At 32.8% G+C, this 12765-nt stretch overlaps 7 protein-coding genes across 8 annotated transcripts; 5 read left to right on the forward strand and 2 right to left on the reverse strand.

Moving 5' to 3' along the window:
• The first annotated feature begins 63 nt into the window (after positions 1–63).
• On the forward strand, positions 64–2032 carry LOC128386521 (cholesterol 7-desaturase nvd-like). The gene is given in 7 exon segments (XM_053345563.1): positions 64–213; positions 280–610; positions 691–771; positions 838–938; positions 1007–1283; positions 1286–1437; positions 1498–2032. Coding segments are annotated over 7 exon segments (1224 nt in total). The 5' UTR covers positions 64–87; the 3' UTR covers positions 1654–2032.
• A 160-nt stretch (positions 2033–2192) lies between these two features.
• Positions 2193–4316, forward strand: LOC128386520 (cholesterol 7-desaturase nvd-like). 2 transcript variants are annotated; one of them, XM_053345562.1, is made up of 7 exons: positions 2193–2675; positions 2742–3072; positions 3153–3233; positions 3296–3396; positions 3503–3735; positions 3804–3934; positions 4008–4148. In XM_053345562.1, exons 1-6 carry the CDS (start codon positions 2550–2552, stop codon positions 3916–3918), a joined length of 987 nt encoding a protein of 328 aa, XP_053201537.1. In that variant the 5' UTR covers positions 2193–2549; the 3' UTR covers positions 3919–3934; positions 4008–4148. The 2 variants fall into 2 exon arrangements, with proteins under 2 accessions (XP_053201537.1, XP_053201536.1); XM_053345561.1 differs by having other exon boundaries at positions 2327–2675; positions 3503–3934; positions 4008–4316.
• Positions 4317–4713: 397 nt separating this feature from the next.
• Positions 4714–6057, forward strand: LOC128386529 (uncharacterized). The gene has a single exon (XM_053345572.1). It carries the CDS (start codon positions 4907–4909, stop codon positions 5795–5797), a length of 891 nt encoding a protein of 296 aa, XP_053201547.1. The 5' UTR covers positions 4714–4906; the 3' UTR covers positions 5798–6057.
• A 143-nt stretch (positions 6058–6200) lies between these two features.
• LOC128386530 (uncharacterized) lies at positions 6201–8005 on the forward strand. The gene is made up of 2 exons (XM_053345573.1): positions 6201–6820; positions 7177–8005. Exons 1-2 carry the CDS (start codon positions 6331–6333, stop codon positions 7467–7469), a joined length of 783 nt encoding a protein of 260 aa, XP_053201548.1. The 5' UTR covers positions 6201–6330; the 3' UTR covers positions 7470–8005.
• Positions 8006–8133: 128 nt separating this feature from the next.
• LOC128386528 (zinc transporter ZIP9-like) lies at positions 8134–9797 on the forward strand. Its single transcript, XM_053345571.1, has 2 exons — positions 8134–8423; positions 8541–9797. The coding sequence occupies exon 2, from the start codon at positions 8762–8764 to the stop codon at positions 9677–9679; it is 918 nt and encodes a 305-aa protein (XP_053201546.1). The 5' UTR covers positions 8134–8423; positions 8541–8761; the 3' UTR covers positions 9680–9797.
• Positions 9798–9799: 2 nt separating this feature from the next.
• On the reverse strand, positions 9800–11030 carry LOC128386527 (uncharacterized). Its single transcript, XM_053345570.1, has 2 exons — positions 10709–11030; positions 9800–10640 (listed from the first exon to the last, which is right to left on the reverse strand). The coding sequence occupies exons 1-2, from the start codon at positions 10933–10935 to the stop codon at positions 9902–9904; spliced, it is 966 nt and encodes a 321-aa protein (XP_053201545.1). The 5' UTR covers positions 10936–11030; the 3' UTR covers positions 9800–9901.
• A 181-nt stretch (positions 11031–11211) lies between these two features.
• LOC128386708 (chymotrypsinogen B-like) lies at positions 11212–12611 on the reverse strand. The gene is made up of 2 exons (XM_053345780.1): positions 11595–12611; positions 11212–11509 (listed from the first exon to the last, which is right to left on the reverse strand). The coding sequence occupies exons 1-2, from the start codon at positions 12560–12562 to the stop codon at positions 11212–11214; spliced, it is 1266 nt and encodes a 421-aa protein (XP_053201755.1). The 5' UTR covers positions 12563–12611.
• Between the last annotated feature and the right edge of the window lie 154 nt (positions 12612–12765).

The raw sequence follows: 12765 nt of genomic DNA on the forward strand, positions 1-12765 counted from the left end.
TTTAATCTATGGTTTGAATTGACACAGAATTAGAAAGTTATTTCACCAATACAGACCATCATCTCTAAATCACTAATCATTTGAATCATGTTGACTTTTGGTTCAATCTTGTTGTCATTAAATTCCAATAGTTATAGTTTAGTGTTGATTGTTTTTATTATTTGTCTCTTTGTTTTAATATTGTTTATAAATAGACCAATTAATATAATCAGAGTAAGTCATTAATCAAGTGGTTAATTTTTGATTGATATTGAATTACTGTTTTTAATCATCTTCTAGGATGCTAATTGTGATAATATCGCCAATTTGAAACCAATATATTCTTATCCGAATGGTTGGATTGGTGTTTGTGAATCAATTTATCTGAAAGATCGTGAAATTAAACGTGTTAATTTCTGTGGTCATCGAATTATTTTATTACGATTGTCATCTTCCAATAGAAAACCTTATGCATTGGATGCTTATTGTCCTCATTTAGGAGCTGATTTATCGGTGGGTGGAAAAATAGTGAAAAACTGTGAGACTGATTGTATCCGTTGTCCATTCCATGGATGGTCATTCAAAGTTACTGATGGTCAATGTGTCGATGTTCCTTATACCAAAGACCGAAGTGAGTGTGTGACAATTTCTATGGATCAGCAACCAAATCTATCAATCGAATTCATAATTTTCTTTACTATTAATATTTAGAACCACCAAACGGAGTAGCAATTAAGACATGGGAATGTCTGGAACTCAATGGGTTCATTTATGTTTGGCATCATAACGAAGGTAAAATTTACGATTAGTGATTGAATTCAATTTCGTTCTAACTCTCATTCATTGTGAATGATTTAGGTCTAAAACCAACATGGGTCCCTGAAGAAATCAAAGAGATCACAGTCAACAAATATAAGTATATGGGCCGAACTGAGCACATTGTCAACTGTCTAATCCAGGTAATGATTAGTCAATTGTGACTAGTTTTTTTATCTCTATTATAATTGCTATTTCTACACTGTGGTAGGAGATACCAGAAAATGGACCAGATTTCGCTCATCTCAATGAAATTCATACACCATCATTTCTTTCGGGAGGTAAAGTACAGAAGAACAATAATTTCGTTACTGATTCGCTAATACATCGATGGGAAAGCTCCTGGCGAAAGGGTGAAAACGATGAAAGTCATAAAGGTTTTCTAAAATTAAGATCAATGTTCTACCTTTTGGGTCATAAGGTGCTCGATGTCAAGTTCGACAAGTTAGAACAAGTTGGACCTACGATTGTTAATCTGCACTTCAAATTCTTCATTTTGCGCTCGAATTCGAGGGTTGTTATATTCAAAACATCGTTCCAATTTCAATCCACAAACAGAAGATTATTCATCATTTGTACATGAAATCTTCTTTAATCTCTCCAATAGTTTCTCAGTTTTTCCTCAGAATTGAGGACATCATGGTAAGTCAATTTCGATGATTAAAACCTCACAAAATTGTTAATCCTCTCGAAACTTATTAGTTTTTAAGAGACATTGAAATTTGGAGCAACAAGATTTACCTTCCTAATCCTAAATTGGTCAAAGAAGAGGCTCAAATCCAATCGTTTCGCCGTTGGTACTCACAATTTTTCAGCAAACAATCAGGACCAACAATCAAGTTCGAGGATCAATGGTAAACTCACAAATATAAGTGACAAATCAACAAAAGCTCAGCTTAATTGTCACATTCACCTCACCTCATTTATGGACGATCAACTTTTTATCGATAATTATGTTGAACTTATTTCAATCAAATGTATCAGTTCATTTTATAGTCAAAATGATTAAATCATTCAGAACACTATCAAGCTAATTCTCTGATAAATGTATGAAAAATTAATTAATTTGCATGTTTAAACAAATTAGTCAATAATAGCCAATTAATTCCAATCTTAATTAACAATTAAACTCGATGTTGACCCAAAGATGAAATCATAAGAGGTAATCATCACTTTCTATTGGTAAACTTTAGACACAACCGGTCGAGGGTATTTATGAATACCCCAGAAATATTTGAGCTCAATTTAATCAAATGAATACCAAGTGACCATCATGAGACTCAATCTCTGGTCAGATAATTCAATGAACTTTTTATGATTTACAGATTTTCAGTCGATAAACTTGAAAGGGTTTCTTGATTTTCTGGTTTTCTGGTTTTCTAAATCCAAAGTACATGTACATCTTGAATTTTCGTATGAATATCAAGAAAATTATCCATGAGCTTCGCATGCAAGTGAACGCGAATCTTGGTTATTACGAGAGCGATCACATGAAAAAAAATTCTACATTAATTTTACTCGAAAAATTCTAATTACGTTATGCGTTTAAACGCTTCATCTTTTTGATTTGTTGGTTAATTCATTTTCTTAAACTTTTCTCTACGTATCTTGATCTTAATCTCATTTATCAACAGTTTATCGTAAGATAATCAACAAACCGGTTTAAATTTAATCTATGGTTTGAATTGACACAGAATTAGAAAGTTATTTCACCAATACAGACCATCATCTCTTAATCACTAATCATTTGAATCATGTTGACTTTTGGTTCAATCTTGTTGTCATTAAATTTTAATAGTTATAATTTAGTGTTGATTGTTTTTATTATTTGTCTCTTTGTTTTAATATTGTTTATAAATAGACCAATTAATATAATCAGAGTAAGTCATTAATCAAGTGGTTAATTTTTGATTGATATTGAATTACTGTTTTTAATCATCTTCTAGGATGCTAATTGTGATAATATCGCCAATTTGAAACCAATATATTCTTATCCGAATGGTTGGATTGGTGTTTGTGAATCAATTTATCTGAAAGATCGTGAAATTAAACGTGTTGATTTTTGTGGTCATCGAATTATTTTATTACGATTGTCATCTTCCAATAGAAAACCTTATGCATTGGATGCTTATTGTCCTCATTTAGGAGCTGATTTATCGGTGGGTGGAAAAATAGTGAAAAACTGTGAGACTGATTGTATCCGTTGTCCATTCCATGGATGGTCATTCAAAGTTACTGATGGTCAATGTGTTGATGTTCCTTATACCAAAGACCGAAGTGAGTGTGTGACAATTTCTATGGATCAACAACCAAATCTATCAATTGAATTCATAATTTTCTTTACTATTAATATTTAGAACCACCAAACGGAGTAGCAATTAAGACATGGGAATGTCTAGAACTCAATGGGTTCATTTATGTTTGGCATCATAACGAAGGTAAAATTTACGATTAGTGATTGAATTAAATTTCGTTCTAACTTTGATTCATTTAAATTTAGGTCAAAAGCCAACATGGGTCCCTGAAGAAATCAAAGAGATCACAAACAACAAATATAAGTATATGGGCCGAACTGAGCACATCGTCAACTGTCTAATCCAGGTACTGCTTTCGAGATAATTATAATGTCCATTATTCAGGTAGTCATATAATCGGTAATTTTTATTTCTATTAATATTACACTCTTGTCTTTTGTGCACTATGGTAGGAGATACCAGAAAATGGACCAGATTTCGCTCATCTCAATGAAGTACATGCACCGTCATTTCTTTGGGGAGGAAAAGTACAAAAGAACAACAATATTGTGATTGATTCCATCAGCCACCGATGGGAAAGTACCTGGAAAAAGGGTGAATTAACTGATAGCCATAAAGCGATTCTAACGCTGAAATCGATGTTTTACTTTTTGGATTGTAAGCTATTCGAACTTACATTCGACAGGTTAGAACAAATCGGACCTGCGATCGTTAACCTTTACTTCAGTATTTGTTTGTTCGGCTTTCGATTAGATGGTTGTTATGTCCAAAGCCTCGTTCCCCTTTCAATCCACAAACAGAAGATTATCCATCATTTATACATGGAATCATCTTTAATCTCTCCAATAGTTGCTCAGTTTCTCCTTAGAGTCGAGGCAATCATGGTAAGTCAATCTCGATTAGACTTCAATTTCATAATCTCAAACAATCAATTTCCAATACTCTCAAAAATATTAGCTTGAAAGAGACATTGAAATTTGGAGCAACAAGATTTACCTTACTAATCCTAAATTGGTCAAAGAAGAGGCTCAAATCCAATCGTTTCGCCGTTGGTACTCACAATTTTTCAGCAAACAATCAGGACCAACAATCAAGTTCGAGGATCAATGGTAAACTCACAAAATTTATGCGACAAATCAACAAAAGCTCAGCTTAATTGTCACATTTACCTCAATGAATTTACACCAATCAATAATGTATTTTATTATTAAATTAATTGCAAGTTCAATTTCCAATTAAAATTATTTATTACTCAATCAATCTAAATGTCTGATATGAGAAATTTGTTTCAATTTTAAAGGAGAATTTTGATTTTAAGTCAAAACGATTTGCTTAATTGTTTATAACAATCAATCATCCGATTAGAGAGACATAATCATCATTAAAGAAGAGGAAAAAAGTTCATTCTAATTATCATTCAGCTCTCACCAAAAGAAATAAACTAATTATTAATAAGAAGTAAAACTTTTTTTCTGCTCAGTTTTATATTCAAAAAATGATAGACATTAATGACTTTGTTTACGTGTAAGTAGATTAATTTAACGATAACAATTAACTTTTATACTAATAAGTTCCGATTGTAAATATACAGTCCAAACTGTTGATTGTATTTTTGTTTCGAGTTTTTTTACAGTCGAATGAACCAAAAAGGTTGAATTATAATTTTCGAGGCAAAAAGCGATTTTAACATTAACGCTTATTACGAGAAATTGGCGTCAATCATTGATTATCAGCGAAAACAATCAAATTTGAAAAAGATTGTGATCAATACGTTTCGTTTTTTTTACTCCTTTTGAGATCAACTGTTGTTTTCGTTTTCGTTTTTTCATCTCTCATCGAATTGATCGGCTATCGAAATGGGCCTTAAGAACTTTGGTCACGTTCCAGATGATCTTGTTCAACGAATTCGTGTCAAGTTCCTTGAATATGTTTCGAACCAGGTTACAATTGATGGTCAAGATGAGTCGCTATTCTATCAGGAGGATATCGATAAGATCACCAATGAAGACTGGTACATAAAGCGATTTGTGATCGCTGCTTACAAGAATGAGACTGAAGCCTTGGAAAAGTTAATCGATACGATGAAATGGAGGAAGAATATTAAATTAAGAGAAACTGTTGATAACTATTTTCCAAATGATTTCTATGATTGTGGTGCTGTGTTCCCTTATGAGAATGATATTCATGGTGATTTATCTTTGTGGATTCGTTGTGGTGCTGTTCGTAAGTTTGGTGAATACACTGAAGCTGGTAAACGATTTATGGTTCACCGTTTATTTCAAATCGATGAACTTGCTGGACCTAAAGGTTACGCTTTGGTGATCGATTTTACTGGCGCTGGAACAACCGCTTTACAAAACCTCGATCTGCTCCATCACTTCATCACTACTCTTCACCATCGATTCCCGGCTGGTGTTAATTATTGTCTTAACTATCAGATTCCATGGCTTCTTAAAACGGTTTGGGGAGCTGTTCAATTCTGGATCCCTGAGAAACGACGAGATATTATCCAATTCTCTTATCGAAATGATTTGTACAAATACTTTGAATTGGCTCATGTTCCAAGTTATTTATCTGGTGAATGTAAAAGATCATGGAAAGAAAAGCCAGAGAACTGTCCAACTACCCTCGAATTTGGTCTGTACGAACTGGGACTAACTGAAGACGATGCAGCAAGAACAATAGCAGATTATGAGCACTTCCGTGATTCTCAAATAGTCCCACTTGATCGTGGAGAATATTCATAACTTGCAATATGTAAACCAAATTATTCTTAACCAATATCATCATATCAACGAAAAAATTCAGATAATTTGACTGAGTAAATTATAACTGTAAACTAATCACCTTTCAATGATAATCCAACCAAATTATTTACATAGAGATGAAAAAAGCAAAGAAAACTTTTTACAATTTAAAATTGAAATTCTAGCAAGTAAATAAATTATCCTAATTATTTGTAAGTGTTAACCTAAAGTCCGATTGTCGATTCAATAAAAAATTTCATCTTTTTCCTTAAAATTTGCTAATTCAATCATTGAATCAATTTCGAGTTCGAACCAAAAAATGAGTCGACTAACTGATTAACCAAAAGGTGTCGCTACTTTAGAGTCAAATCTTTGATTCAGAAATTGAATCATTTTTGTTAATGTTTACAAACAATTTGTTGTCAAAAAAAAAGTCTAATTGAAATTGTTAATTTTCCTTCATTTGTCTAATTGTTGTTGTCATTTTTTTCTTTTATTCTAATTGATTTGTGTGTGCTACTGGTTCTTTAATTATGGATTCAGAGGAATTTTTTTCTCACTCCTTGGACAGTTTACTTAATCGTCATGGATTTGAGAAAGTGTCTATTGACATTTACCCAAACCGATTCATTGCTTGTTACAATTATATTCATCGTGACCGATTGGGTAATCAAATGGCTTCTTCATTGATTGAAATAATTGGTGTCTCTGTTGGTGAATTATTGGCTTGCTATGGTAATATTCTTAAATCTCATTTCGATACACCAATTGAACCAATTCGGATCAAGTTAAGGATGAGAGGAAGTTTGGATAAGATTCTCAATCAATTTGAACATCATTTCATTTACCGATTAAAAGACGCTCTTTCCCTTCGGATAACTGACCTGCCCGTTGATGTTTTGTATCATCTCTTGGAATATCTGAGTGTTCAGGACATCATGAATTTGCTAAAAGTCAATCAATCATGGCATCGGCTTCTTGACGATGAATACATATGGAGGAAAATGTATCAATCTACTTATGGTTAGTTTTTTTTTTCATTTTCTAAATATTAGAATAATTTTTCTTTTTATCTAAATTGTTTTCTCTTCTTAACAATGTTTTGATAATTTAATCTACCCACAGATTTGCAATTCTCATTGTATTTGACCTTATTCCATCTTCACTCTGGAATCTTTTAGAATTTTCTCGAATCACAACAGAATCTTGATTCTTGTGTGGGGTAGAACTTGTTGAGAATGAAGAAGTAGTTGCAACGACCTCTATTCCTTTCAAGTTCTAATTGTTTCCAAAAGAATCCAATCAACTTGTGACTTGTTCATTTTCTAAATTTAAATTGTAACATTTTGTTTTCTTTTTTATTTGTTTACAATTTTTAGGTGAATATCCCGAAGTGGAGGAGTATCGAAGCGATGGAACCGCGATCTGTAACTGGAAGAATTTGGTTCTCTCTGAATACATTAAACGAAAAAAAATGGACGCCGAACTAAAATTCACCCAAGAATTGGCTCGAAGAAGTTTACCCGCACCAACCATGTTCCTCGCCCTACCACCAGCCCCGAACATTCACCCACCCGCCCTGGGCTATCACGCAATTCCCCTTCCAGGCCCAATAGGTCCTCCCGTTCTTTGGACTCCTCGTATTCGAAGGCCAATGTGGCATGACAATTAATCTATTGATTAACCGATCAACTTAATCAAACTCTAATCTTATCAACCATCATGACAATTTATTTATTCATCATTCGCATCAACAACAACAACAAAAACACTCCTAACCTTTTGTTTTCATCCCCGTTCATCATCAAATCAACTCACCCGATATTTGACCTAACTGATTGATTCCTTCAAACTCAACATTCAATCAATTCGTTAACTTTAAATTTCAATTGATCAAAATCTATCGTTAATTGGATCAACAACAACATCACCATTAGCAGTATCAATTTATAGTCTATAAGCAATATTTATCCATGTTAAATAATCAATCAATTATTTAAATGATTATTATTATTATTTTTATGCTTTTGGTAAATTTTTCCCTTTAAACAATAGTAATTAATTTCGCGACAATTAATATGTAACTTTTCAATTTAGTTTGTAATTGTTTTGTTTTGTTTTCCAATCAAACTTTTTCTTCATTTGTAAAATTTATTAATAATCTATTGAAACATTTTCGTTGAGACAATTAAATGTAAGTAATAAAAATTATTCTATTCAATTGATGAAACTAAACTTGTAATAATTAATTAATTGTCAATTGTGTTGAACATTAAAAAAAATTCAATTTTTTTCTCAAACCAATCAGATGTTCTCAACCGTATCTTTGACTATAGAGGTTGGTAAACATTTCTCATTCTGTTTTTTACCTTTTAATTGTTGTGACGTTGTCACTTAATCAACTTTCACTATTTTCTGGGCTTCCGAGTTTCATTTTTTCCATTTAATTGATGTTTAAGATGAAACTGATGATTGTGATGACAATTGTGATCATTAAAGTTACCGAAAGTATGTAATCAATCATCAATTTCATTCAATCAATTTCGCTTCAACATCTTCATCTGGTCATAATTTTCGAGTACCAATAATTACAATTTCTAATCAACTGCCATTCGCGATTTGTAAGGTAAGATTGTGACAATTTACCAAGTTAATTGTTCCTTTTAAATAATCAAACTTAAGCTTTTCAATTAATCTCAATTCCTCTCATATTTACATTTGTGTTTTCTTTATATTTTTATAGGTTTTCTTAGAGAAGATTTTTTTCTCTTTGTTTTGTTTTTGTTTTTCCATTACAATTTAACCTGTGGATGTTTTCTCAAGGATTATTTACCTTTCAAATTGAGTTAATTATGGTTCCCCGGTGATTAGGATGCCACTGATTGATCTCTATAAATTTCTATAAAATTTGTTCCATTTAATCATCTTTGATACAAGAGTATCTTTTACATCAGAAACAAAAAGATGGAACAATTAACCATGTTAACCCTTCTCGCCTTCTCCATGTTATTTGGCAGCTATTTTGCTGGAACTGTTCCGCTTGTGTTCAATTTCTCAGAGGAAAAATTACGATTTCTAACCATATTGGGCTCGGGAATATTAGTTGGCACTGCTTTGTCAGTTATTATTCCAGAAGGGGTTAACACCATTTACGCCTCATCCTATGAGTATCAAAATCACATGAAATCATCATCGTCATCATCAAAATCACATTCAGAAGATTCACCTCATTCTGTTATTGGTTTCTCATTGTTAATTGGTTTCGCTTTTATGCTTGTCATTGACCAATTTGCCAATCGGCATATTAACTCTTCAAATTATTCCAGTCTCTCAACTAACGGAGATAATAGTCTAGAGGCCGGAGGAAATGGTGACGGTGATACAACTGTAATCAGATCACCAACAAGAAAAGGTGCCTCATCCAAAGTAACTGCAACTATTGGATTAGTTGTTCATGCGGCTGCTGATGGTGTTGCCCTTGGTGCCGCTGCGACAACATCTCACACCGATGTTGAAATGATCGTTTTCTTGGCAATTATGCTTCATAAAGCTCCAGCAGCTTTTGGTTTAATTACTTTTTTGATGCATGAAGGTTTAGACCGGAAGAAACTTCGTAATCATCTATTGGCCTTTTCCTTGGCAGCTCCAGTCGCAGCTTTTGTTACTTATTTTGGTATAAATCAATCGGCTCAAGAGACTCTTTCTGATTATAATGCCACCGGTGTTGCAATGCTTTTCAGCGGTGGTACTTTTCTCTACGTTGCAACTGTACATGTTTTACCAGAGGTGACACAGCAACAAGCGTTGAAATTGAGTGAACTTTTAACTCTAGTCGGTGGTTCGTTATTACCTTCCCTGTTAACTGTTAATCATCACCACTGAGAGCAAAAGTATCATATCAAGAAAAGGCAATAACATAAGTGATTATCATGATGCTGATCCACGAAATTTGTGATTATTTTTTTAAAATCTTTCAAAAAATATACACATTATATTTCAATGTTTTGTTTTTTTTGGGATTTTTTTCACACTATCACAATTTTAAAGTTACAGCTCAATTGAAAATGGGATCAAATGGCAAAAAAATATTTTGATGACAATACATCAGCGTTTGAGGGATAAATCAATCATGGTTTTGATTTTATCGGTAAAATCATTTAGTTTTTTGGTGTAATCAATATATTTGCCATTCATTAATCGGATTTGTTCAATTGTGGTCCAACAAGCTTCCGTGTCAAGAACTTCTTTAGGACTGTTGGGTCTTTCGATTATGGTTGTTTGTTGTAAGGGACATTTGTCCAACTCGCTGATGAATGATTCAAATTCACTTCTCCAAAGAATATCTTTTTTTAGATTAACACTGAAATATACTCGCAACTTGTTACAATGATCTTTAAATTTTTCCAATTTATCCTGTACTCGGATGAACAAAATTCCCAATTGATGAAGAAAATATTGAAGAACATCATGTTGATTCTGAGAGAAAGAAGCCAAAGATAAACTATCTAGTAGACGATCTCGATCGAGTTCAGTAACTTCCTTGAAATATTCATTAGATTTTTCAACAAGTTGAGCTACATTTTCATATGGATCATTGAAAACAGAATCTTTATCAATAAACCGTTGAACTTCTTGGAGAGCACTTTTCAACCTCAATTCGGCAGTGATAAGTTTAGTCTCTTTTGCTGTTTCCTTTAATTTCACCAATTGGCAATATCTTTCCTGTAATAGATCCATTTGACTTTTTAGCCGTTTGATATTACTTTCAAGATGTTGAACTTCAGCCTTGATTAGTTCATATTCAGCTGGATTGAAAGGACCTGAGGCTGTCGATGAAGAGTATCTGTGAATAAAGTAATCATTTAATAAACAGAATAATTGATATGATTAATCAACCATATCAATACTTACGAGTCAAGTTCCTCTTGTGATACAGGACAAGCTTCAGAAACAACAATATTAATCAAATTATGGAACCATTGATGGCGACCAAGATCATCTTTAAGAGCAGCTTCAAGAGCAGTTAATTCAACTTGAGGAAAAATTTGCTTATCAGCCAATTCTTCAGATTTTAGTAAATTGATCAGCTTGAGAATTGAATCTGTTCTTGTTCTCCGACCAGATGAGATGGTTGACATTTTAAATTGAGAATAATTATTAACTGAAAGCAAATTAATTAAATCCAAATCCAAACAAAAACACTTTTAATTTTAACGAATGAATTTCATTCAATGAAAATAAAACAAAAAAATTTTCGCGGAAAAAACAAGGGACCGTTTTCTAATTAAAAGTTGCAAATTCTTTGAGAAAATGAATCAAAACAAAGTTTTTACTTTGACGAGCAAAAAAATTTAAACTTTTATTGCGAATTTACTTGGGGAATCTAATGGATTCGAACTTATTAACTTTAGTATTTAGTGTTGATTTGCTGTATAATCCTGAACTTTATCTTCATTATCATTTGAAGGTTTTCTATCAAATATTCTTGATAAAGTTTTGCTAATTGGATTCCAAGTTCTAAATGTCCATTTATTGTTATTAGTATTGTTATTGGAATTGGTATTGTCACTCGAAGGTTGTTCTTTGATTATCTTTTCATCACCAGTCCAATTACTCCAGGGAAACTTATTTGGATTATCGGGATCATCAAGATCAGTTGTAAATTCGAGCCAATTTCGATAATGCCAAATATCCGCATACACACCATAAGCCCTTTTAGAGAAAGACAAAGTTTGTCTGGTTATTAAATCGATTGATTGTAAATTTGAATCATGAATTTATTGATCTGAGTACTTACGTCCCACAGGGTGGACCCCAAGAGACAACTCCAATTAGAACATCTTCCTTGAATGTAGAACCTCTAATGACCAATGGTCCACCCGAATCGCCGGGACAGGCATCAACTCCTTTAATTCCAGCACAGATCATACCGTCGAGAAAAAATTTGGCGAAAGTTTTTTTACAATCCGGTTGACTAATTAACGGAAAATCAGCAGTCATCAAAGTGGAAGCGACTCTTTGACCCATTTGTCCCCAACCAGCAACGGTCACTTTTTCACCGATATGTTTAGCGGACGGAGTTGATGGTAAACGAATTGAAAAGATCTGATCACCAAGAGGAATTGGCTCAGTTAATTTGATCAAAGCCAAATCATCAGCATAAATATTTCGTCGATAAGGAACAAATATTTTGCTAACTTCATAAAGTGTCACGTTTTCTTCATCTTTCTGATTTTTTTGATTGTTATAATTTGGCTGAATTCGGTAAGATTTAACATCTTCCACTTTGACACAATGAGCGGCCGTTAAAATCCATGTCGGCGATAGAATCGCTCCTCCACAAATATGTCCAAACCCATGACGAAGTGAAACAATATAAGGAAACGAACCATTTTCGGCAGGTCGACCTCCGATCACTCGAGAGATCATCTGAGGAGATTCGTCATCACCTTCAGGTACATAATCGGGAATTATTCCTCCAGGACCAGAGAAAATTGAGCTGTCAATCAAATCTTCTTCGTAATCGTCGATTTCAGGAGATTGGTCAGTTAAAAATTCATCAAAATCAGAATAAGAATCATCATCATAATGATAATCAGTTGTGGGCATTAATTTTGTAATTGTTGCATCAAAAGTTTCTGTAGTCTCATTAGTATCAATCGTGTAAACCAAATCATTGATAAAACCAAAGCCGATCAATAAAAACAAATTAAACAAATTAAACAATTTGATATTGTGTTGATTACCATGATTTAATCGAGCCATGGTCAAATTAGATTAATATGAACACAGTTTAATGACGATAACATAATTTTAGCCTCAATTACTTTATAATAAATAAATTGGCCATTTTAGGTGTAAAGATTGTTATTAGTTATTAAATTACAATTTATGCCAACTTGGTAATCTATCAAATATGAAAACATATTGGTAATTAAAGTGATTAAGTGATTGATTACAATATATTG

Source organism: Panonychus citri, unplaced genomic scaffold (genome assembly GCF_014898815.1).
Source record: "Panonychus citri isolate SS breed McGregor unplaced genomic scaffold, ASM1489881v1 Contig00072, whole genome shotgun sequence".
Classification (NCBI taxonomy): Eukaryota; Metazoa; Arthropoda; class Arachnida; order Trombidiformes; family Tetranychidae; genus Panonychus; species Panonychus citri.